The sequence below is a fragment of the Salmo trutta genome, chromosome 14, assembly GCF_901001165.1.
Source record: "Salmo trutta chromosome 14, fSalTru1.1, whole genome shotgun sequence".
Taxonomy (NCBI): Eukaryota; Metazoa; Chordata; class Actinopteri; order Salmoniformes; family Salmonidae; genus Salmo; species Salmo trutta.
In genome coordinates, this window is record NC_042970.1 from 72,203,963 (window position 1) to 72,229,819 (window position 25,857).

The 25,857-nt window shown below is 43.6% G+C and overlaps 2 protein-coding genes across 3 annotated transcripts; both read right to left on the reverse strand.

Moving 5' to 3' along the window:
• Nucleotides 1-616: 616 nt before the first annotated feature.
• LOC115147286 (uncharacterized protein C16orf45) lies at nucleotides 617-20,044 on the reverse strand. Its single transcript, XM_029689451.1, has 6 exons — nucleotides 19,664-20,044; nucleotides 14,103-14,223; nucleotides 9,638-9,711; nucleotides 4,389-4,503; nucleotides 2,216-2,301; nucleotides 617-1,657 (listed from the first exon to the last, which is right to left on the reverse strand). The coding sequence occupies exons 1-6, from the start codon at nucleotides 19,749-19,751 to the stop codon at nucleotides 1,542-1,544; spliced, it is 600 nt and encodes a 199-aa protein (XP_029545311.1). The 5' UTR covers nucleotides 19,752-20,044; the 3' UTR covers nucleotides 617-1,541.
• A 435-nt stretch (nucleotides 20,045-20,479) lies between these two features.
• LOC115147287 (mpv17-like protein) lies at nucleotides 20,480-25,758 on the reverse strand. Of its 2 annotated transcripts, XM_029689452.1 has the most exons (4): nucleotides 25,230-25,758; nucleotides 24,777-24,847; nucleotides 22,508-22,537; nucleotides 20,480-22,275 (listed from the first exon to the last, which is right to left on the reverse strand). In XM_029689452.1, the coding sequence occupies exons 1-4, from the start codon at nucleotides 25,531-25,533 to the stop codon at nucleotides 21,976-21,978; spliced, it is 705 nt and encodes a 234-aa protein (XP_029545312.1). In that variant the 5' UTR covers nucleotides 25,534-25,758; the 3' UTR covers nucleotides 20,480-21,975. The 2 variants fall into 2 exon arrangements, with proteins under 2 accessions (XP_029545312.1, XP_029545313.1); XM_029689453.1 differs by lacking the exon at nucleotides 22,508-22,537 and having other exon boundaries at nucleotides 25,230-25,756.
• Nucleotides 25,759-25,857: the final 99 nt, after the last annotated feature.

Below are 25,857 nucleotides of genomic sequence, written 5' to 3' on the forward strand. Positions count from 1 at the left end.
TTCCATATGTGTTATTTCATAGGTTTGATGTCTTCACTATTATTCTACAATGTAGAAAATAGTAAAAATAAAGAACCCTGTAATGAGTAGGTGTGTCCAAACTTTTGACTGGTACTGTATATGTACAGGTAATTTCGGCTCATTTATGCATATTGTTCAATTCGGACATTAAAGCATCACTAATATACTACAGAACAAAGTCCAGGGATGGGTCTCAGTGTTTTCCTCAATTCTTTGCTTCTCAAAACCTCTGATGGAAGCAAGGAGAAGGACTTGATGAGTCAAGGAAAATACTTATGAGATCTACCCAAAGGGAGGCGTGGGGTTAGAGGAAAATAATCTGAAGTAGAGGGTCACTTTGTTGAACAGGACTCCCTAATCTTCTACAAACATTAGATTCCAACAAACTCTTTTCCAGAATCTTAAAGGCATGTACAATAAAGAATTGCATTCACCTCTTGTTTTGCCGTAGAAATTGCAAGACTTGTAGTATGACGCTAATTGTTTTCCTTCCAATACTTATTCATTGTAACCATGAATAATATTGTAGTGATACCATGGTAATAACTACCACTATGTTTTGGGGAAGATAAGAATGACCAGGTGTAAGGCTGACTTTGTCTTAGCAACATAAATGTGTGTATACTGGTTATTGACACGTTAATATACATCATAGAATAACAAAATAACTCAATCATGCGATTGTTGCAGCTTGCCAATGTAAATGGTATCATAGCAACTGTGTTCAGTAATACTGTTTATATAGGAAGTATACCTTTACAATAAAGGGATAAAAAAAATGTACTGCAGTGAGTGAAGTGTTTCATTATCTACAGTTCCAGAGCATCAGGGTTGGATCAATTCATTTTAAAATCTGGTAATTCGGTAAGTAATCGACTGAATTGAAATGGTATTGACCCCACCCTGTTAAGCATACAGTCCTAAGTCTGAGAGGAGTTCTAGTTGTTCCGTTAAAGGGTTGGAATGGAAGCATACAGTAAATACCCGTTATCAAAATGACATGGTGAATAACAATTAAGTCATGATGTCATTTCCTGGTGGACAGAGAACCTTGGTATGATGCGTTTGTGGTTCGGTACGGGATGTTGTGCTTATAAATCCGAGGAATATATGTCATTATTGATCTCTGAAGAATGTTTCAAGAGGGATGTAATGAGTCCCTAAATGAATATAAATTGGTCAATTGAAATGTCATTGTAGCTTATGTTGCTTGCTTACAATACTGTACAGGTCCCATATATTCAATTTCCAATTGCCTTTTAACATTATATAGTGCCACGGATTTCATTTCCATCATTTACTGTATTTACATGTGGCCATGCCTGTCCATCTATCACCTCTATATGGGTGTCCATTTTGCACCAGGGTTCTCTGGATCACAGGAAATGATGTAACTATAGGTGATATGACACCAAGAGACCAGGTCAGGTGACAGATGTACAGTGTGACTGTGTTGTTGTTACTAGGGTGGTGCTGTGAATGGGAGGGTGTACTGTCCTCAACTCCTCTGTAACCATGGGTTACATGATACAACACTGGGTGGCTCCGCAGCAGTCCTTGATGATGGTGATGGACTTGGTGATGGTCGGCTTGGTGGGCGGAGGATCAGGGACTTGTCTCTTGGGCTTCTGGGGATCTGGGGTAAGAGAGTATGGGCAAATCTGAGATGTCATAGGCACCCTATTCCCAACATAGTGCGCTACTTTTTGCACTCCTACCAGGGGCTCGTATAGGGGTGCACATTTGGACACGTTCTCTGTGGTTTTAGATGGAAATGGAAAAAGGCACAGCCATTTCTCTAAGATTCCCATCTTTGAATCTGAATGAAGTCCAAGCCATGATTAGATTAAATCAACGCCATAACAACTAAGACTCTGTTCTCGAATCGATATTCTGATAAGATTTGAGTCAGCTGCTATCACACTAATTCCATTACGTGGCTTGTCAGTTGTCCCTTGTTGCCACTCGATTAATCTGCTTGGTATTATATCATATCTACATCTTTACTGTATATGTGCTTTTAATATGTACTTGAGCATTTTCATCAAGGCCACTGTGACCATGACTATGTTGTTGTTGCATTGTCAAGTGGGTGAACCTGTAAGCATTTCATTGCACTGCGTCCTACACGTGTATTGAATTTAAGCTATTGATTATGTACTAGCGTGTGTTTTGTATGAAGGATACTACTCACTTTGGGCAGCTTCTCTGGCCAGCTTCTCCAGAGGCATCAGCTTCTGTCTCAGGAACTCAGCCATCTCCTTGTCCTCCTCCTGCTCCCTGTAGAGAGGATATGGGTTACAGTTAGTGGTTACCCCTTACTCAATGGGAAAACGTCACATAGTCTGTAGTCTATAGAATAGCCCCATATGTACGTACCAAGGCATTTGCCCCTAAACAGTTGTCACATTCCAGACTGTAACATACCCTGCAGCCATACTCCTATTCCATAAAGTTAGTGACTATTTACGGCACATAAAATCTCCATGCACATTGCTTTGTTTCCAAGAATGTCTCGCAATCTGTCCGTTGCAGTTTACTTCTCAATATCCTCAATACTCCATACATTCACTGAATGACAGACACACTGTAATCTCATATCAGCGTTGCTGTAAGTAATCTCCATGTCAAAGAAAGGAGGACCAAGATAGCAGGCAGCGAATGGGGAGTAAGTGAGAGACCAAGGGGGACCAAGATAGCAGGCAGCGAATGGGGAGTAAGTGAGAGACCAAGGGGGACCAAGATAGCAGGCAGAGGATGGGGAGTAAGTGAGAGACCAAGGGGGACCAAGATAGCAGGCAGAGAATGAGGAGTAAGTGAGAGACCAAGGGGGACCAAGATAGCAGGCAGCGAATGGGGAGTAAGTGAGAGACCAAGGGGGACCAAGATAGCAGGCAGAGGATGGGGAGTAAGTGAGAGACCAAGGGGGACCAAGATAGCAGGCAGAGGATGGGGAGTAAGTGAGAGACCAAGGGGGACCAAGATAGCAGGCAGAGGATGGGGAGTAAGTGAGAGACCAAGGGGGACCAAGATAGCAGGCAGAGGATGGGGAGTAAGTGAGAGACCAAGGGGGACCAAGATAGCAGGCAGAGGATGGGGAGTAAGTGAGAGACCAAGGGGGACCAAGATAGCAGGCAGAGGATGGGGAGTAAGTGAGAGACCAAGGGGGACCAAGATAGCAGGCAGAGGATGGGGAGTAAGTGAGAGACCAAGGGGGACCAAGATAGCAGGCAGAGGATGGGGAGTAAGTGAGAGACCAAGGGGGACCAAGATAGCAGGCAGAGGATGGGGAGTAAGTGAGAGACCAAGGGGGACCAACGTAGAAGAGGAAGTGGAGATGATAAGGAGTTGAACTGTGGTTATGTGTCACCTCCCTCAGACTGTCTAGCAGTTTGACCGTAATCTCTATACCTCCCTCAGACTGTCTGGCAGTTAGACCGTAATCTCTCCACCTCCCTCAGACTGTCTGGCAGTTAGACCGTAATCTCTATACCTCCCTCAGACTGTGTAGCAGTTTGACCGTAATCTCTATACCTCCCTCGGACTGTCTGGCAGTTAGACCGTAATCTCTCCACCTCCCTCAGACTGTCTGGCAGTTTGACCGTAATCTCTCCACCTCCCTCAGACTGTCTGGCAGTTAGACCGTAATCTCTCCACCTCCCTCAGACTGTCTGGCAGTTAGACCGTAATCTCTCCACCTCCCTCAGACTGTCTGGCAGTTTGACCGTAATCTCTCCACCTCCCTCAGACTGTCTGGCAGTTAGACCGTAATCTCTCCACCTCCCTCAGACTGTCTGGCAGTTAGATCGTAATTACTCCACCTCCCTCAGACTGTCTGGCAGTTAGACTGTAATCTCTCCACCTCCCTCAGACTGTCTGGCAGTTAGACCGTAATCTCTCCACCTCCCTCAGACTGTCTGGCAGTTAGACTGTAATCTCTCCACCTCCCTCAGACTGTCTGGCAGTTAGACCATATTCTCTTCCCCTCCCTCAGGCCGTAGGGCAGTTATACCTTAATCTCTCCAGCTCCCTCCCTCTACCTCCCTCTCTCCATCTCTTTCCCTCTCTCCAGCTCCCTCCCTCCCTCCACCTCCCTCCCGCCACCTCCCTCGGACCACAGTTCTACCTTCATCTCTCCAGCTCCCTCCCTCCACCTCCTTCTCTCCATCTCTTTCCCTCTCTCCAGCTCCCTCCCTCGGACCACAGTTCTACCTTAATCTCTCAGCTCCCTCCCGCCACCTCCCTCTCTCCATCTCCCTCCCTCTCTCCAGCTCCCTCCCGCCACCTCCCTCTCTCCAGCTCCCTCCCTCCACCTCCCTCACTCTCTCCACCTCCCTCCCTCCACCTCCCTCGGACCACAGTTCTACCTTAATCTCTCCACCTCTGCATCGTCCACTAGGAAATCCCTCTTCTGCACCAGTTTATGGATTTTCAGGATCAACTCCTCCTCCCACTGTCTCTGTTTCTTGGTCTTCTCTCTCTCTGGAGGAAGAAGAGAGGGAAGGGGATAGAGGGAGGGAGGTAAAGAGGGGGTTAGATTTGAAAGATGATTGATGTTTTATATCAAACTAAAAAGTATATTTTTATCTTATATTAAATACATTTCTCAACTGATACAACATTTGTGAGATACTGAGCTACAGGGGAAGAGGAAACTTCCTGGGAAGGCAGCGCATGCTACCAAATAGTGATTCACATCACAAACATTAGGGTCCCTATTCAATCTGTAAAGCTCAAGTGATTGAAATGTAAATGTAATTTCCTGTTGAGCCGACATATGCAGTGATACCGTGAATGCAGTCTCTACTAAAGCGGGACATTGCCTTTATGCTCTCTCAAATTCTCTCTTTCTTTCTTTCTCTCGGAGGACCTGAGCCCTAGGACCATGCCTCAGGACTACCTGGCATGACGACTCCTTGCTGTCCTTAGTCCACCTGGCCGTGCTGCTGCTCCAGTTTCAACTGTTCTGCCTGCGGCTATGGAACCCTGACCTGTTCACCGGACGTGCTTGTTGCACCCTCGACAACTACTATGATTATTATTATTTGACCATGCTGGTCATTTATGAACATTCTAACATCTTGACCATGTTCTGTTATAATATCCACCCGGCACAGCCAGAAGAGGACTGGCCACCCCTCATAGCCTGGTTCCTCTCTAGGTTTCTTCCTAGGTTTTTGGCCTTTCTAGGGAGTTTTTCCTAGGGAGTTTTTCCTAGCCACCGTGCTTCTTTCACATGCATTGCTTGCTGTTTGGGGTTTTAGGCTGGGTTTCTGTACAGCACTTTGAGATATCAGCTGATGTACGAAGGGCTATATAAATACATTTGATTTGATTTGATTTAAATTTCAATCATGCTGTAAAGCTGAAATTCTGCGATGCGGATTGAATAGAGTCCTAGATATTTAGATTCTTAAATAGTCCTCCTTGTGTTTAATTCATGAGAACTAATCGGGAGACAAAATATGCAAATGCTGTTCAATGATGCAATGTCCTGTCTGAATGGGGGAATCTGCATAAGCAGTCGTATATTAATGGAATTCATCTCAAATGTTATCCTATGCCCTACACAGGACATTACTTTTGACCAGAGCCCAATGGGTTCATTTGCATAAGCAGTCATATATTCATAAACTCCGTATCCAATTCTCTGGAAAGGATTTTGACTTTATTCCCCTGACCTTCACACTGAAATCAAATCAAATTTATTGGTCACATACACATGGTTAGCAGATGTTAATGCGAGTGTAGCGAGATGCTTGTGCTTCTAGTTCCGGCAGTGCAGTAATACCTAACGAGTAATCTAACAATTTCACAACAACTATCTAATACACACAAATGTAAAGGGATTGAATAAGAATATGTACATATAAATATATGGATGAGTAATGGCCGAGCGGCATAGGCAAGATGCAATAGATGGTATAAAATACAATATATACATGTGAGATGAGTAATGCAAGATATGTTAACATTATTAAAGTGTAAACATTATTAAAGTTGAATAATATGTAAACATTATTAAAAAATATTTTTAAGTGACTAGTGATCCATTTATTAAAGTGGCTAATGATTTGAGTCTGTATGTAGGCAGCAGCCTCTCTGTGTTAGTGATGGCTGTTTAACAGTCTGATGACCTTGAGATAGAAGCTGTTTTTCAGTCTCTCGGTCCCAGCTTTGATGCACCTGTACTGACCTCGCCTTCTGGATGGTAGCGGGGTGAACAGGCAGTGACTCAGGTGGTTGTTGTCCTTGATGATCTTTTTGGCCTTCCTGTGACAGGTGCTGTAGATGTCCTGGAGGGCAGGTAATTTACCCCCGGTGATGCGTTGTGCAGACCGCACCACCCTCTGCAGACCCTTGTGATTGAGGGCGGTGCAGTTGCCGTACCAGGCGGTGATACAGCCCGACAGGATGCTCTCAATTGTGCACCTGTAAAAGTTTGTGAGGGTTTTAGGTGACAAACCACATTTCTTCAGCCTCCTGAGGTTGAAGAGGCGCTGTTGCGCCTTCTTCACCACACTGTCTGTGAGGGTGGACCATTTCAGTTTGTTTGTGATGTGTAAGCCGAGGAACTTAAAACTTTCCACCTTCTCCACTACTGTCCTGTTGATGTGGATAGGGGGGTGCTCCCTCTGCTGTTTCCTGAAGTCCATGATCATCTCCTTTGTTTTGTTGATGTTGAGTGAGAGGTTGTTTTCCTGACACCACACTCCGAGTGCTCTCACCTCCTTTCTTTAGGTTGTCTCGTCATCGTTGGTAATCAAGCCCACTACGGTTGTGTTGTCTGCAAACTGGATGATTGATTTGGAGGCGTGCATGGCCGTGCAGTCATGGGTGAACAGGAAGTACAGGAGAGGGCTGAGCATGCACGCTTGTGGGACACACACACACACACGCACGCACGCACGCACGCACGCACGCACGCACACACACACACACACACACACACACACACACACACACACACACACACACACACACACACACACAGCAATAGATGGAGAACAGTGTGCAGTGTTGTTGACAGTAGTAATAGTAGGTGGGAAAGCTGAGGCACCAAGCAGGAGAGGAGTGCAGTCTCAGCTCTTTCTCTCCCACCGGGATAGAACTGGATCCGTACAGCCATTCCCTGGAGTCATAGTGTCCCCGGAATGCATAGACGGATGCAGAAATCGGAATGTCAAATGGAAAAGGAAAAGCAGCGGGGCTATTGCCTTTCTCTGTACTGAGGTAATAACAAAGCTTGTTGGGTCACATACATATTGATACATAGAGTATGGTATATTATGACTCATAATGGTGTAAGGAATTAGATTTGATTTGGAATGTGTGCTAAATGTCAATGAATGTCCTGCATAATGTCCTGGATTTAGCTTCTATGTAAGCAGTATGGCATCTGTACAGTATGTAGGCTTTATGTGTGCTCTAATGAACAATTCATTCCATTGTTCTTGTTTGTTGCGATTCCAGATGATCACTAATACAGATCCAGTCACTATGTCATCACAAGTTCATAAGTAAAAGGAGAAACTAGCCTGGTACCAGATCTGTTTGTTCTGTCTGGGACCAGGCTAGACAGCTAAATCTAGACTGTGACGTTGTAGAGTTGTGAAGTTGTAGTGGCTATTTGACTCCATCTGCTGTCAGCCGTGGCCACAAATAGACCTAACATCATTTGTGGAGGAAAGTATAAATAAAGTAGTATTCGTTGAAATAATCTTTGGCCACAGTCTCAGGAAATGGACCATTGGCTCATATAGCCATTACGGTTAGCTATGCGTGCGTGTGTTTGTGCGCCTGTGTGGCCATTATGACTGTGCCTGCTTAAACTACCTGAGGGGAAGAACCTCCCCGCCTCATAACTCTCCCATGTCCCTGAGAGTTACAATCAATTGTGCGGCTACTTTACCGCAGTGAACCTACCCACAAATCACCTCACCATGTAGCAGTAGGTAGCTGCATACAGTAGCAGTTTTTTTCCTCTACCCTATTTTTGGGTCTATACTCACTACAGCAGGGGTGTTTTTCCTTTCAATTCAGACCTAGACAACCAGGTGAGGGGAGTTCCTAACTAATCAGTGACCTTAATTCATCAATTAAGTACAAGGGAGGAGCGAAAACCCGCAGACACTCGACCCTCCGTGGAATGAGTTTGACACGTGCTCTACAGCATGCATAAGCAATTTGGCTAAGCTAAGGGTACATTGAGGATACATCCTGATATGCTTGTTCTATTTCCTAGAGGGATACACAGTATGGCTCATTTTTCTCCCTGTTATGTTGCCGGGTAGAATAGGACAGGGGAGGGCGGTGAAGTGGATTTCTTGGCTGTAGTTATATATGGTTAATTCTATATGGTACATTTTTCTCTCTGTTGCCAGGTATTATAGGAAAGGCAATAGGACAGGAGAGGGCAGCCAGTGGAGGTGTTGTGATGTCTGTGTTGCCGTTAGTTACCTGGATATATGGTTATTGATAAACTGGGTGGTTTGAGCCCTGAATGCTGATTGACTGACAGTCGTGGTATAGCAGACCGTATACCACAGTTATGACAAAACATTTATTTTTACTGCTCTAATGACGTTGGTAACCAGTTTAAACTCCACGGGATTGGTGTCGCCCCCCACGGGGAGGTTGAGCTAACGTGCCGTAATGTGATTAGCATGAGGTTGTAAGTAACAAGAACATTTCCCAGGACATATCTGACATGGGCAGAAAGCTTAAAATCTTTTTAACCTCTACGGGATCAGTGTCCCCCCCGGCAGGGACGGTTGAGCTAACATAGGCTAATGTGATTAGCATGAGGTTGTAAGTAACAAGAACATTTCCCAGGACATAGACATATCTGATATTGGCAGAAAGCTTAAATTCTTGTTAATCTAACTGCACTGTACAATTTACTGTAGCTATTACAGTGAAAGAATACCATGCTATTGTTTTAGGAGAGTGCACAGCTATGAACTTGAAAATGTATTAATAAACCAATTAGGCACATTTGGGCAGTCTTGATACAACATTTTGAACAGAAATGCAATGGTTCATTGAATCAGTCTAAAACTTTGTACAAACACTACTGCCATCTAATGGCTAAATTAAAAAGTGTGCCTAGCCTGGAATATTACATTTTGGCCTTTCTCTTGCATTTCAAAGATGCAAGATCTAATGTGTTATATTTTCCTACATTAATTTCACATTTACACAAACTTCTAAGTATTTCCTTCACATGGTATCAAGAATATGCATATACTTGCTTCAGGTCCTCAAGCTACAGGCAGTTAGATTTGGGTATGTCATTTTAGGCAAAAATGTTAAAAAAAAGGGTCCAATCCTTATTATAATAGCAATAAGGCACCTCGGGTGTTTGTGGTATATGGCCAATATACAACTGCTAAGGGCTGTATCCAGGCAATCCGTGTTGAGTCGCACCTAAGAACAGCCCTTAGCCGTGGTATATTGGCCTTATACCACACCCCCTTGTGCTTTGTTGCTTAAATATATACCTCAGGTATATGGTTGATATATGGTCGATTTTTCTGCCTGTTATTGGGTAGGATAGCTGTGGGCAGTGGAACTGTTGTGACTGTGATTGTCTCTATTTGTTGCTGTTAGTTACCTGGTACAGTTACCACCTTCCTCAGCTCCTGTTTCAGACTCATGATGTCTTTGCAGAGCTGGATGTCATCCGCCCTGGAAAAGACAACAACATTTATTCCAGTTAGGAAGGGTAAAGCACAGTGTGATTTTATGGCCCTGTTCCATTTTGGCTCCTCTAAGTGACCTGGCTATTGGAGGCCTATTGACATAATTTGTTATTTCAGATCTGTGAGCTAGGGGGAACGGGATAGGATTTGAAAAGGTATGGGGCCCGCTATTCATTCTATCCATTTCCTAACATAAAAATGCCCTACTATATATCAATGCGGCCCAGTACATAATAAACACACTGTGCAGTCATACTGACAGATATCTTATAAAAATAGTGTTTTACAGTGATATAGGGAATAGTGTGGGCAGATGAAAAGTGTTAAATGAATCACTCCTCTACCAGATCCTCTGGTCCTGAAGACCCACCCTGAGGGCCCTACTGGTACCTCTCTGTCATGTCATCCCCCTCTCTTCTCCTCCCCTTCCTCCCTCCATCCCTTGTTCTTCACCTCCCCTCCCTCCATCTCTCCTTCTCTCTCTTTCCACTCCTTCCCATCCATCCCTCCATCCTTCCCTCTCCTCCCCTCCATCACGACCTCTTTCACTCTTTCTCTCTTTCCCCTCTCTTCTCTGCCCCCTTCCTCTCTCCCTCTCTCCCTCTCCACCCCCTCACATTCACCTCTCTCTTCCTCTCCTCCCCTCCTTTCCCTCCCTCCATCCATCCCTACCTTTCTCTCTGCAGCGCTGTGACAGCTACCAGGGATTTAAGTCTCTCTGTTGTAAATCACAGACTGATGACTCATCCACCAGCTCCCAACACCTCTCCTTCCTCCTCCTCCCTCCATCTCTCTCTCCCTGTTCCTCCTCAGTCTCCTCTCCCTCCCTCCCTCCCTCCATCCCTCCATCTCTCACCTCCCCCTCTCCCCCTTTGCCTCCTCCACTCTCTACCTGTCCCTCTTCTTCATCTCCCTCTCCTCCTCCTCCTCTTCCCCCATCCCTCTCCCTGCTATCCTCCCTACATCTCTCTCCACCTCCTGTAGTTCCCTCTTTCTCCCCTGTTCCCATTCTTCAGCCTCTTCTCCCTCTGCTCTTTCGAGCCCCTGTAATTTCTCACCCACTCACTTGTTCCTGTCTCTCAACCTCAACATCTTTTTCTCTCCTCCTCAATATCCCCTATCGTCCATGTGTTGTTTACTCACTCACTAGAACCCAACGGTGCATCCAGAAGGCTTTGCACTCTGCCACTCCATCTGCTACAGAATGTGTGTGTGTGTGTCTGAGTCACACATAGCTGGAGGTATTGGCATCACTGTTCACTGATGAAGCCATCCAAGTGTAACCGATGTGAAATGGCTAGTTAGTTAGCGGTAGTGCGCGCTAATAGCGTTTCAATCAGTGACGTCACTCGCTCTGAGACTTGAAGTAGGGTTTCCCCTTGCGTTGCAAGGGCCGCGGCTCTTGTGGCGCGATGGGTAACGATGCTTCGGTGGGTGTCAGTTGTTGATGTGTGCAAGGGTCCCTGGTTGGAGCCCGGGTTGGGGCGAAGAGAGGGACGGAACCTACACTGTTACACAAGCTAATGAAGCCACACTTCCATCGATCTCTTTCCAGTTTCTATTGATTGTATTTGCCATCACACCAAAACATTTCACTGTATATTTTCTCAATGTTTATAACTCAATAGCGACACAATATGGTGGTAGAAGATCCCCTGAAAATCAAGCATGAACTTCTGATCATCTGGTCAACTGACACTGTGACAAGACCAATAAGATCCCCAACGACCTGCTGATGGCGGCTGCAGGCTCCCCCTGTCTCCTGATCGTCCTGGACTTGAGAGCAGTGTTTGACACTGTCAACCACCCCATCGTCCTGGAACGCCTCCCGGGACACCATCGGACTGTCTGGATCAGCTCTGAGCTGGTTCCACTCCTACCTCTCAGACAGGACTGAGTATGAGTATTGTGGTGTCCCACAAGGATCTGTTCTTGGACCCATCCTGTTTGTCCTGTACATGGTCCCCCTCGGTCGTGTCATCAGCCGGCATGGAATCACATTGCACTGCTATGCTGATGACACCCAGCTGTATCTAAAAATGGCCCCCGTCCCTCTGATGCAAGTGCCCGTCTGAACACCTGCCGTGAGCAGATAAGGGCACGAATGAAGCAAAACTTCCTTCAACTGAACAGCAGCAAAACTGAGGCCCTACTTCTTGGCACCCCCCACCAGGTCCAGCACTCACTGTTAACACATCTCATCATTGCAGGACAGATCACCCCTCTCTCCCCCTCAGATTCCAATCTGCCTGTACAACTTCATTCCTCCCTGACCTTTGACAGCCACATCAGACGACTGTGTAAAGTGTTATTCTATCACCTCAAGAACATTGCCAAACTCCGTCCCACCCTCACTCAGTCTGACGCAAGGAAGCTCATCTATGCCTTTATCTCCTCAAGGCTGGATTACTCTCTTCACTGGGATCCCTGACAGGAGTCCTCAGAAGCTCCAATACGTCCAGAACAGCACTGCCAGGTTCCTGATGTGAGTGAGGAAACACCATCACATCATCCCCATCCTGGCATCTATGCACTGGCTGTCTCATTCCGGGTTGAATTCAAAACCCTTCTGCTGACTTTCCAGTGTATTCATGGCAAAGAACTGCTCTCCCTCCATAAACCTACCCACACCCTCAGGTCAAGTGATAGCCTGCTCCTCCATGCCCCCAGGACCTAGCTCCTTGCCTCTTGTAGTGTCAGCTGGGTTCTTTGTGTCAGTTGCCCTGTCTAGTCGTGTAAGTTTTTCAAAAATCATGTTACACACTATTATTACACACAGAGTTAGTCCATGCAACTTATTATGTGACTTGTTTTACAGCTGAACTTGTAGGCCGGCTTGGCATGACAAAGGGGTTGAACAGGTAGAGCATGGTGTTTGCAACGCCAGGGTTGTGGGTTCGATTCCCATGGGGGACCAGTACGGAGAAAAAAATTATGAAATGTATGCATTCACTACTGTAAGTCGCTCTGGATAAGAGCGTCTACTAAAATGTAAATGATGATGATGAAACATATTTCAGCTTTTCATTTTTTCTTAATTGAACATTATGTGGGTATTGTGAGTGGGCCAGTGACAAATGTAATATATATTAAATTCAGGCTGTAACACAACAAAATGTGGAAAAGGTGTGAATACTTTCTGAAGGCACTGTAACAGAATGGATACGGTTCTGTCTCTGCTTTAGCCAACTCCTTTCTGTACTGGCATGGAGCAGGCTGGCAATCAAGTTAACTGATTATTCACAGTGTCAGAAATATGGCTTTATTACATCTACATCAGGATAATATCATGATCATCAGGATACACAGTATAAACCTGTTAGGCTTATGTGTATGGGTGTCATTATTTTCAAGGGTCCCAAAGAGTCTACGTACTCTCTTTAATGTACATAATACATTCACCCACTCTTGGAAGAAAATGGAAATTCAATGTATCTATTCCAATGAGCTTCAATATTCTTCAAATCCAACACGTCTTCGTGTCTCCTGACCCCTGCTGTCTCAGCCTCCAGTATTTATGCTGCAATATTTTATGTGTCGGAGGGCTAGGGTCAGTTTGTTATATCTGGAATATTTCTCCTGTCTTATCCGGTATCCTGTGTGAATTTAAGTATGCCCTCTCTAATTCTCCCTCTCTTTTTCTCTTTCTTTCTTTCTTTCTTTCTTTCTTTCTTTCTTTCTTTCTTTCTTTCTTTCTTTCTTTCTTTCTTTCTTTCTTTCTTTCTTTCTTTCTTTCTTTCTTTCTTTCTTTCTTAGGACCTGAGGCCTAGGACCATACTTCAAGACTACCTGGCCTGATAGCTCCTTGCTGTCCCCAGTCCACCTGGTTGTGCTGCTGCTCCAGTTTCAACTGTTCTGCCTGAAGCTATGGAACCCTGACCTGTTCACCAGACGTGATACCTGTCCCAGACCTGCTGTTTTCAACTCTCTAGAGACAGCAGGAGAGGTAGAGATACTCTGAATGATCGGCCAACTGACATTTACTCCTGAGGTGCTGACCTGTTGCACCCTCTACAACCACTGTGATTATTATTATTTGACCCTGCTGGTCATCTATGAACATTTGAACATCTTGGCCATGTTCTGTTATAATCTCCACCCGGCACAGCCAAAAGAGGACTGGCCACCCCTCATAGCCTGGTTCCTCTCTAGATTTCTTCCTAGGTTCTAGCCGTTCTAGGGAGTTTTTCCTAGCCACCGTGCTTCTACACCTGCATTGCTTGCTGTTTGGGGTTTTAGGCTGGGTTTCTGTACAGCACTTTGTGACATCAACTGATGTAAGAAGGGCTTTATAAATACATTTGATTGATTGATTGATTAAAGCCGCAGTCTGTAATTATTTTAGCGTGGTGTTGATGGTCTCTGTACAGTACTCACATAAAGCGCAGTTCGGACTCCCTCCTTACCAGCACCTCCCTGAGGCGCTGGATGCGAGCCATCTCCACTTCAATCTCATCTGGAGACATGATGCTCTCTGCCATGGACACATCTGACTGACCTGGAGGGAGAGAGGAAACTTTGTGTTTTAACACTATTGTGAGTTACATCATTCTAACACATCGGGAGAAGGGCAGGAGGGAGGGATTTCTAAATATTTTGGTCTTAAATATTTCAATAGATCATTCATAAAATACCAATACAATACCAACTTCTGGACTTCAGTACCAAAGGGCCTATTCTATTGTTGGCACCATCAAATAGTCTGAAGAGGAGACCTATTCCCTATTCCCTCCTTCCTCTGACTTAAAGAACAGTACATGGAATCACAATGGACTTGGTCCTGCCAAGCATTACTGCATTACTGTCTAGCCTTGCATATTATTCCCCTCCCTTTATCCAGTACAATGCCCAAAGCTTGTTTGCCAGATTTATTTTACAGTAATACAACACTACTCCCTGCTCCATCCAACGTCCAAATTATGAATGTGGCGCTCGAGTCAGTCAAGGGACAAGATACGCATAGTAAATTATCTGAAATGTAAATGGAATTTCTCTCTTGACTAAATGAAAAGCACGGTGTTGCTTTTGAGCTGTCTTTTTCAAGTCTTGTCTTCAAAGCAAAAGCTGGTCTTCAAAGCAAAAAACCTGACTCACTCACACACTGTCAAAGTGCTTCTTGGCAAACCTAGACAAGTCCAGATGATAGCTACGGTATGTGTCATTGTGTCTCACAGTGCCCACCTAAAAGGAATAGAAGGTTCTAGTAAATTGGCTGATGACTAAGAAAGAAGTAGCTGACTACCTTAAATTCGATGCCAGATGCTCAGGCACTCTGGTGTGACGCTCACTGAATCAAGAGCATAAAAATACATAATGGAAGGAGTCACTGACTCTGAGTGTTAGTGAGGCTTTGGAAGGGCTGACGGGTTGAGATCTTGAAGGCAGTGGTTGTTTCCCAAATGGCACCCTATTCCCTATATAGTGCATTATATAGGGAATAGAAAGCCATTTGGGATGCAGACAGTGGGAAGGGCCTCAAGCCAAAGAGATGAGAGAAATCTGATACTGGTACTGACATAGATCAATGACCTGGAGTAACTCTTCACCGATTGGACTAATTCACCCTGAACCGGGGCCAATGACCTCACAAAGCCACCTATTCAACCAATAGCAATCAAAGACCGGACATAGCAACACAGTGAAGCCAATAGAAATGCAAACTGATGGAATAATAAACCTATATTGCTAGTCACTAATGCAGCGTTCAAGTGCTATTGGAGTTATCGTGAGCTCCTAGTTCCTAGTGGGAAATTTCACTTTAATAACCCTCCAAGCGGGAAACTTGGAGAAAAGGTTGTTAGCCGAGTTGCTGAGTTGTGAAGTTTCACCACAACCTTTCACCTTTTGAACCAAAAATCTGTTTTTGACAATTACAACCTTATCAATATGGAGAATGTAGTTAGTTTCACCATATTGTCAATGTTAAACAAGCTGACTAACTTTTTATTGGCAATGTTAGCTAGCTAAAATCTTATTGTTTAAAGAATTGTTCCGACTTCAAAATCACTTCAACACAATCATGTCAGACTTACGACTTCCCATTTTCCACGAGCACGTGAGGCCAGAATAAGCAACTGAATGATCATCGCAATCCCAATGTCAACCAACTGAACACACTACTAACAATAATCCTAGGCTTCTCCAATGTGTAACCTATGTCAGCAAGAAAGCAAACTGGGGGTGATTAATAAACGCATATTGCAGTCAATAGCACTAAGCCACAGAACAATCATCACGCTACCATTGTCAGAAAGAGTGCATAGGTCACAGGAGGCTGCTGAAGGGAGAACGGCTCATAATGACAGCCAGAACGATGGAAATGGAATGGCATTAAACATCTGGAATCCATGTGTTTGATGTATTTGTTACCATTCCACTAATTCCGCTCCAGTCATTACCACGAGCCCGTCCTCCCCAATTAAGGTTCCACCAACCTCCTGTGGCATAGGCCTAGGGGGCAACCACCTATCCTCTAATGTCACACCTTGGACATCCATTGTAAACTATAGCCTCCCATCCCCCACTAGGCAGGGCTTAAATATTTCAGTCAGGGTTAGAAGGACGTACTGTACAGTACTGCTGGGAGACAGGCCTTCCAGACAGATTTTCTCTATGGAGAGAGACAGGCTACGAGGCCAGAATGGTGAACTGACTGTTCTGTGACTCCTCAACCAACTACTGGTAATGCTATCCATCCAGAGACCTTTACAGGGTGCTAATGTGGAGGCAGGACTCTTAAAGACAATCGACAAAAGGGAAAGTAGTGGCGTTCCAAATCTCGGAAGCAACTAACAAAAAATGATGTCACCTCAATTTTGTCCCTCTATTGTTTTTCTTTTTGGCTGGAAGAGATTTTGACATTCATTTGAGTGACTGTTTTTGTCTAAGACAAATGTAACAAGAATCGAAATTGCATCCTGTGACTGTTCATAGCTGATGAGATTCAATGCTTAGCTTGACGTCGAGTCCTTGAATAAAAAGTAGCGGCCGTGTTTTCCCTGCTGTGGTAACCGCAGCATGAAAACATTGCTGATACCAACATAGTTGTCTCTGCAGTCAATAACACAGTTTGGTAAACTGTGGAGGATTTATACCAAGTGGTTTCTCTCTCTCCCTTTCTCTACCCCTCACTGCTATCTCTATCTTTCTCTCCCTCTCTCCTCTTTCTCTCCCTCGCTACTCTCTTTCTACCTCATACAAAGACACAAACGCGAACACACACACACACACACACACACAAGTTGCTTCTGACTGTCAATAGGACCGAGCCACACAAAATCCTGACTGGCCCATTATGATGGCAGAGAGCCAGGTCTATAATGAACAACACCCAAAGGATCTAAACTGCCGACTGCTCTGAGCTGAGGAAGTTATCTTAATGCAGTACATACTCAGTCAGCACACACTCCCGTACTCAGTAGTCCACATTCAGCCATCAACAGGATTAGAGAGGAGGAAGATATTACTCATGGGGGTCTTCAGATACACTCCTGGTTACATGGCAAATGTTTAAGTATGGAAGACTGAGGCTCTGTTCCAACATACACAGCACCATACCAATTAGTATGAAGCAATGTATTGGGCATGCATTCTTCGTGGTATGCTAGTGTGGGCACCATGGAAGGCAGCATTGAAAGACAAAGTAAGAATCATGCTAAACCTACTACAGGAAAACAGACCCAGTATGGCCTACAGACAGAACTGTATCGAAAAGCAAAAGCCTAAATAATAATAATCGCTGAAGTATCACGGCCTTATAGCTGAAATTTAAAGGCAAGGTTCCCGCGTTCGCGGACAATGCTGTATATGTCGACTCAATCGGGAAAATACCTTGACATTTTAATGCAGATCTTCCGCAATACGGATTGAATCTAGCTCTAAATCTATACAGTAACAGCATCATTTCATCCTCCCCAGTTCCCACAGTCACTATTATTAGAAATACCAGGCTTCCCTATCAATGTAGCTTCACTGTCATCACTGGCAGAGCCAAGCTAGTTATTAACCCAATGTAATCGCACTAATTGCATTAAAACAAACTGCCTAATCAATACCCTGAACATCTGTTTATCAATCAACTGATCAGCATAATGAGAGCCTTGACAGAAGGAGGAGGGTGGACAGACGTCTGCTTGATGAGGAGGAGCAGATCTGCCATGTGAATATCATCTGCGTAGCAGCCACTTCAGGGTTATGTTCATTAGGGCATGCAATGGATAAAAAAAAAGGTTTTGTAATGGAAAACGAACATGAGATTTTCTTATTGGACAAAGTCTGGTAGCCCCTCCCTGTTTCAGTCTGCTTTCCTCCTAATGAACAGCGCCCAGACGTACTGTGTTAATTCTAATGTTCCCCACTGTGTTTTAGTATTCAGCTATGCGTCTCCCAACACAGATGGAAGTTGAAAGTTGGAACACACAAGGAGGAACCAGGGGAAGGGAATGATGAATAGGTGTGTGTGTGTGTGTGTGTGTGTGTGTGTGTGTGTGTGTGTGTGTGTGTGTGTGTGTGTGTGTGTCTGTCTGTCTGTCTGTCTGTCTGTCTGTCTGTCTGTCTGTCTGTCTGTCTGTCTGTCTGTCTGTCTGTCTGTCTGTCTGTGTGTGTGTGGGGGGGGGGGTGTATGTACTGGATGGGGAAGGAGAATGGGGAAAGAGAGTCTATCTCTAAAAATAGATGCAGTCTTCTTCTATTCATATTCATGAGCTGAAGAATTCATCTCAGACTTTCTGCACACCACTCTCCTCTCGTCTCTCTTTTTCATTCCTATTCTAACAATGGAATTAATGAAGAGGACACTCAAAGAATATATTATTCCAAGATCCAATGGGCTGATTTCTGCTGAAAGTTTGATTCAGGCTGTTATGGTCAAATAGCACAGGAAGACATTGTGAGCATCTGAATGCAGATAAACAGTCATAATTGCAGTTAGGCCTATACAGATGTCACACAGACAGTCCTACACAAAAATAGACAATGAAACATAACTACCGGTATAAGTCAAGTGAATATTGAACTTAACCCCTGTAGGTGTGTGAGGCTGACTCATGACAGGACTCTCTGCTGTGGATCTCTGGTTACATAAAGCACACAATATGACCTCTTGTTATGACTCTGTCATTCCTGACCTCTGACATCTGACCTCTCACCTCTGACCTCTGTTTACCCCCCATGACTCTCTTTATGTCTGTATTATTAGACATATATCATACTGTTCTGATGACAGCTTGGTAGCCTAGCCTACCCATAACATCACAAATAGATACCAGTAAAATTAAGAACAATGACCGTGGCACGTCATATAAACAACATTATTGAAACATTTATTTTAAAATGTATCTTCCTTCGAAATACCTTTCATAATGCATTGATATCTTACTGATAAAAAAAGGGATGAAAACAAGGAGGATGAAAATCTCTTGCCTGTCTCTACAGTTTGTTTATATCATCTTTCTTGCTGGTATCAGTGCTGGTGATGCTGGTATTGACTCACACACTCACAGCCCAGCAGGTAGGCTTCTAGCTTGTTCTACCCTGCTGCATCCATCGACTGGAAGGGGTGCAGTTCAATATATTAGGCCAAAGACCCAGTCAGACAACTTTGGAATGTACAGTCAGCTGAAAGCGAAGAGCTGGGCATATTTCAGTCCTTCTTTAGTGTTATGGAAATAGGCTAGTAGATATGGGGTATTACATACGTGTATTACATACGTGCACCTCCAAAATGCATTGAAAGCAAAGCACATGCATAGAGATGTTTTCTATTTTCAAGGCACTGGGAATGACATTTGGGAAACAATAAAGATGCACGGACCCATTGCAATTAACGGGTGTTGTTTTGCAACGCAACATCCCCTATCTGAAACCACATGCTTTATTTTGCACAGAGCAATAACCATTATAAAAGGTCAAAACGTTACTTTGCAATGAATGACGCTCACCTTTGTCTTTTGTCCATTCCGTTTCCGATACAGAGCCGTAGCTCTTCAATGAGCGCTCGGTATCAGAAATTGATTTCTTCAATTCCATAGCTGGAATTGATTTATGATACACTATGACTTTAATGGGTTGTGGAAAGGTGTGTTAAAATCCTATATTGAGTTCTGCTCTTCTGTTTTCCTTTCAGGATAAATCAGTTTCGCCGATTCGAAGGCACCGCCGAGCCGAGACGTTGAGCATCTTTATTTAAGCTTACAAATTCCTCGAAGTGTGGTACACATATGGATGCAGAGCGCACGCGCATTGCGAACCAGAGAAAGGGAGCAAAACGGCACCAAGCTTGCGTTGAAACAGTGTCATATTTTTCAAATACAAAGCTGGAAATCGGCATTTTCTATACATTTCTACTAGTTTTCCATAAAATTATTATTAGAAGTTCTAGCAATAGCATTTTTTTCCAATGAAGATGTCACGATGACACTAAGCGTAGGTGCTGAATATGTGTAGCAGAAGGCTTACAATAGGAAAATGTTTCACTAATACAGTATCACTCTCGAAATAGCAAGTCCTTCAAACGAGTGAATGTCAAAGAATTGAACATACTCTAGGGCTATGCACTGAAGCTGAGTAGCCAGAGCAGGTGGGACCTTGTTAGGGGTCTGTTCAATATGACTCTGACGTGATGACTCATTTCACGCTGTTGAACCTATAGGCTGTTGCTATGTTGATGCACGACTGGGCCAATAATCAGTTTCACTTGGACGTTTTTGATGTGTAAAATATATGTGTTAAGAGATTAATTAAAAAAGAGAATAGACCAGCATTGATGATGTTTTTATTTTAATATACAATAATAAATATATTTAATCTGAGGCAAGGTTAGTCTCTCAATAGACTTGGATTGATGTGCATCAATAGGCCTACATTCGAAATATTTAGTGAAATATCATATTAATCGTATTACAATGTATAACAATTGTGTACTAGTAGAAATACAGATATGTTTTTAGATTGATCCCACAGATAAAAACAATTGAATATAGCCCTATAGTACCGACAGGTACATACTGCCCTGCTAAACATTATGTACTAGTTGGATCATGTACAGACATGATAGGAAATATAATATATATCATGACAACAGCAGTAGTTGCAGCGTTCTCCACACAATATCTACTGTAATCCCAGTTATTAAGACATTCAGTACAATTTGATCCTCCCCAGTTCCCACAATCACTATTAAAATAAATACCAGGCTCTCCTATCAACATAGCTCCACTGTCATCACTGGCAGAGCCAAGCCAGACACAGATTCTAATTAACCCAGTGTAATCCCACTAATTGCATTAAAACAAATGCCTAATCAATACCCTGAACATCTGTTTATCAATCAACTGGTCAGCATAATGAGAGCCTTGACAGAAGAAGTCGGAGGAGGAGGAGGAGGAGGAGGAGGAGGAGGGTGGGCACAGATGTCTGCTTGCTTGGGGAAGCAGATTCTGAGGGGAAGCAGATCTGTGATGTGAATATCATCTGCGTAGGAGCCACTTCAGAGTTATGTTCATTCAGGACGTGCAATGGAAAATCTTTTCAAACATTTTTTAATGGATAATAATATCAAGCAAAAATCTATACCGAGCATTGATTATCAACTATTGTAAATAGTATTAACATATGTATCTACTACTATAGATTGGATAAATTATTAATGTTGTCAGAAATATGTGATGTTTGACAGGAGATAGGAAATATTGCAAACAAATAAATAACAAGATTCGTGTATCACTATAACGCAATGCTAATTGGAAATGCATACTCATTCCTTCAGACTTCAGAGATAAGAGCAGAACATTTAAAATAGCCTACATTGTACAACACACTGATTTTACAAGTTGTCTGTCAAGAGGGGGAGAGAGAGATGGAGAAAGGGGGGAGATCAAAATAGGTACAGTAGTACAAGCACTTCTATGTTCAAGTATGGTTTGTTCAAGAATGCTGGATCCAATTGTTATCAATAACAATTTCAATAAATACAAAGCCCCTTTGTATAGCAATACGTTACACCCTGCCGATATCTTGTGCAGTAGCATAGCACATTGGAATTGAACCTTTCAAGATGAGAACATTTTGAGATATAAGATTCATAAATAGACAGTATTCTTATCTGAAGGTTCTATAGAACTAGAATCTGCCAGCGATTCATTTTGAGTCAGTGCTTGTCTGTGGTCCCGTCTCCTGGCTAGGTGTTGTGTCAGTTTGTGCTCCCTTGTTCAAACTAGCCTCCACCTCCTTTGTTCGTGCTTGGTCGTCCTGCTTAACGGTGGGTGTTTGTCTCCTCTTTGGGGCTTGGGTTCTCTGGTTTGGGTCCTTCTGTGTCTAGTTTGGGCCCTGTCTGGTCCACTTTTGGCCCTGTCTGGTCCACTTTGGGCCCTAGTTTCTCCGCTTCAGGCTCTGTCGTCGTATCCTGTTTTGGAGTAAACATCCATGCGAGGGCGGCGTTAGCCGTGCCGTCCCCACTCTGACGTGAGAAACACAGGAAGGTGGCCCAGACGAAGGCACAGCACCCTGTGAAGGTGGTCCGCATGTACAGAGGCACCATGGAAAAGTTCAGGAACTAGGAGAGAGGGGAAGGAAGAGATGAGGGGAGAGGAGGAAGAGTGGGAGGTAGGTGAGAGAGCAAAGTTTTGTTCATTGTACATTTGTAAATGTTCATGGGATAGAGTAAATATATCATGAAACCATAATGATTGACATTGTTCAAGTTAGTGGTACTGGGTGGACAGGATGTGCATTGTTCAAGGCTTACATATAGACTAAGATATGATTATACAAAGACAGTAATTTACTTGCATGAATGGCCAGAACATGAGTCCAGTCTGCAAGAGAAAAGCATAGCAACCATTACAAGATCAGACTTTGTCCATGTTTTTAGACTTTGGCCTGTTTTTAGACAGCCCAATGGCACTGCATCGCGTCACTACAGATCCAGCTGGCTGTGACCGGGAGACCTATGAGGCAGTGCACAATTGGCCCAGCGTCGTCCGGGTTAGGGGAGGGTTGGCGGCTGGAAAGTCCTTGTCCCATCGCGCTCTAGCGACTCCTTCTGGTGGGCCGGGCGCATGCACACTGACTTTGGTCGCCAGCTGTACGGTGTTTCCTCCGACACATTGGTGCGGCTGGCTTCCGGGTTAAGCGAGCAGTGTGTCAAGAAGCAGGTCGGGTTGGCGGGGTCTTGTTTCAGAGGACGCATGGCTCTCGACCGTCGCCTCTCCCGAGTCCATATGGGAGTTGCAGCGATGGGACAAGACTGTAACTATCAATTGGATATCACGAAATTTGGGAGAAAAAGGGGTGAAAAGTACCTCCCCTCCCCCCAAAAAAATAATGAAAAAAAAGAAGGGGGGCTGACTATATGTGATAAAGTGAAAATCTAACACGCAAATATAGAAAATGCGTTGTAGGCTACAGTCAAAGATGGCGGAAACATTTTTTGGACAGTTTGTGCAGGATTTTTTTTGTTGCATGGTTTAGATATGTTTCTGCTTATAATTTTCGACATTTTGGTAGGCTATTTGTTAGTCAACTTGTCTATAATTAGATACATTCAGCTTCTCTTCTGTCATTATATGTTGCCCTAGAAGACTAAATAAATCCTTGCTCACCAGAATGTCATAAATCGATAGAATGAATGCTTCAATCGAGTTGACATCGGTAAAGTTTTCTCTGTCATCTTCTTTCACGGAGCAAAGATGTTTAGGGACCAGGGAGAAAACGCAATAACTCAACAAAAAAACTAAATGGGAAAGATTTTCTGTGCGAAAAGTCCAAATGGCATCAGTTGACTGGTTGTAAGGAAAGAGAAAGCTGTGAAAACGACCCAACATGTTTCTGATAAGATTTCAGTTAGGCTTGCATATTTTATGTGGTTGAAATACTAAGATTTTATGATGCTGATAAAGATACCACCTCTACAGATGATATCTAACTGAGCATTCTCAATCTCTCAAGATGCTGAAAAAAATAAATCATATTTCTCGACTCCTGTTCCCAAGTGAACATTTTGCCTACATTTGGTGTAATATTTTACTGCAAGAAAATATTACTCTGCAGTAGTTAATATTAAGGCTATGTGAGAGGTGGTGTAAAGTACTTGAGTAAAAATACTTGAAAGTAGTACTTATGTAGTTTTTTGGGGCATCTGTACTTTACATATTTTTGACTACTTTCACTTTTACTTCACTACATTCCTATAGAAAATAATGTATTTTTTCTCCATAAATTTTCCTTGACACTCAAAAGTAATAGTTACATTTTGAATGCTTAGCAGGACAGGAAAATTGTCAAATTCACGCACTTGTCAACAGAACATCCCTGGTCATCCCTACTGCCTCTGATCTGGCGGACTCACTAAACACATATGCTTCGTTTGTAAATTATGTTGGCTATCTGTACATAAAAAAAAAGAAAATGGTGCTATCTGGTTTGCTTATTAAAATGAATTTGAAAGGATTTATACTTTTATTTTGATACTTAAGTAATTACATTTACTTTGATACTTAAGTATATTCTAAACCAAATACTTTTACTCAAGTAGATTTTTACTCAAGTATGACAACTGGGTACTTTTTCAACCATTGGAGGTTATAGACCTCCAGATTTTTTTTTTTTTAACCTTTATTTAACCAGGCAAGTCAGTTGAGAACAAATTCATATTTTCAATGACGGCCTAGGAATAGTGGGTTAACTGCCTTGTTCAGGGGCTGAACGACAGATGTTTACCTTGTCAGCTCGGGGATTCGAGCTTGCAACCTTTCAGTTACAACGCTCTAACCACTAGGCTACCTGCCGCCCCGAGTTCAGCTTCCATTTAACCCATCTGAACAGCAGGCTATAGTTCCCTTGAACTTCCCTATTTAAAGTCCCCGTCTTGTGACTATCGAATTTGTATAGCTCCTCACAATCATCACGCATAACATAGCCGGCACTGCGGGTTATGAGTCAACCTGCGCATCACTACTGAGTAGTCATCACTAACCAACTGACTGGCCTGACCAGTAAAACAGGACCCTATAACGGCAGGCATGAATGGAATTTCCCTTCAGACTATAGACTCACCTTATATGTATTCAGGAACTTCTCCCTCCAGTCCTGGAAAATGTCCTCTTTGCCCTCCAAGAAACTCACCCCTAAGGGAGAACACAGCTCAGTGTGTTTGGTCAAATATCTATTAGCCTACCTTTAGAGACAACAATTGACTTGAATGGCTACTTTATTGGGTTGAAACCAACATTAGTAGGTTTTAAATATCAGATATGTCATATATGGAGCTCACATCTGTTCAAGTCTTTCACGTGACCTCAGTTAGGCCTACATACAGACAGATAGAGTGAACTTTGCGAATAGATGACCAATTACAGAATGAACCGTTTAAGGTCCAATTGTTACATATTCACAGAAAGGGCCTAGAACACGTGCTGGAAGTGAACAATTAACTGTCAAGAATATATCACATAGGCTAAGCTATGCGGAATTGTTTGTCAATGAGTGTTCTCGATCGTTCTGACTAACCTGTGTAGAATACACTAGTGGCCAGAGGAGCGGCTGTGGTCTGGTCCAAGAAAAGTTTACGCACAACCATCCTGACCGAATTCCCGGGAAATCTGCGCTCCAAAAACCGCATCCAGAAGAAGTTAAAGTTGCCATGGAAACTGAAAGCGACCACTGCCACATTGCGTGTGTGCCTCCAGTCCATTTTGTCATTGCGCGAGAACAACTGGTGAACGAAATCCCCACCGGCAAACAGGCAACCGTAGAGGGCTACGTTGGTAAGCCACGGAAACCTTTTGACGTGTTTTACGAATGCCTTTCTCATGTTGTCGACATCAGAATACAGAACCTTGAAAAGAATATGACGAATGGAACGAGGTCGATATCAAGCAGTTGACGGATGGGGTCTTCGCCGTCTTCTGTCTGAAAATCCCATTTGGTATAGTCTCTCACGAATTTCACTAAATAAGGCTAAATTTATGTAAAGCAAGTGCATAATACTGGTGAAACCAGCAGAGGGGTTTCGTGCGTAAAATCCGAAACGTCAAGTGACACCATAGCGCCGTACTGAATTCTGCATAAAATGGGAACGCCCCCTAAATCAGAGCAGAAGACGCCATATTCAGGTGGAGCTTATTGGCCACTGTAT

Excerpts from the sequence above, each read along its gene's own strand:
- LOC115147286 (XM_029689451.1), bottom strand. The coding sequence starts at position 19,751 with ATGGAATTGAAGAAATCAATTTCTGATACCGAGCGCTCATTGAAGAGC. Across the intron at positions 9,712-14,102 it reads GAGTCCGAACTGCGCTTTAT|GGCGGATGACATCCAGCTCT; the intron begins GTGAGTACTGTA and ends TGTCTTTTCCAG. Across the intron at positions 1,658-2,215 it reads GGCCAGAGAAGCTGCCCAAA|ATCCCCAGAAGCCCAAGAGA; the intron begins GTGAGTAGTATC and ends CTCTTACCCCAG.
- LOC115147287 (XM_029689452.1), bottom strand. The coding sequence starts at position 25,533 with ATGAGAAAGGCATTCGTAAAACACGTCAAAAGGTTTCCGTGGCTTACC. Across the intron at positions 24,848-25,229 it reads CACTAGTGTATTCTACACAG|GGGTGAGTTTCTTGGAGGGC; the intron begins GTTAGTCAGAAC and ends GTTCTCCCTTAG. Across the intron at positions 22,538-24,776 it reads AGTTCCTGAATACATATAAG|ACTGGACTCATGTTCTGGCC; the intron begins GTGAGTCTATAG and ends TTTCTCTTGCAG.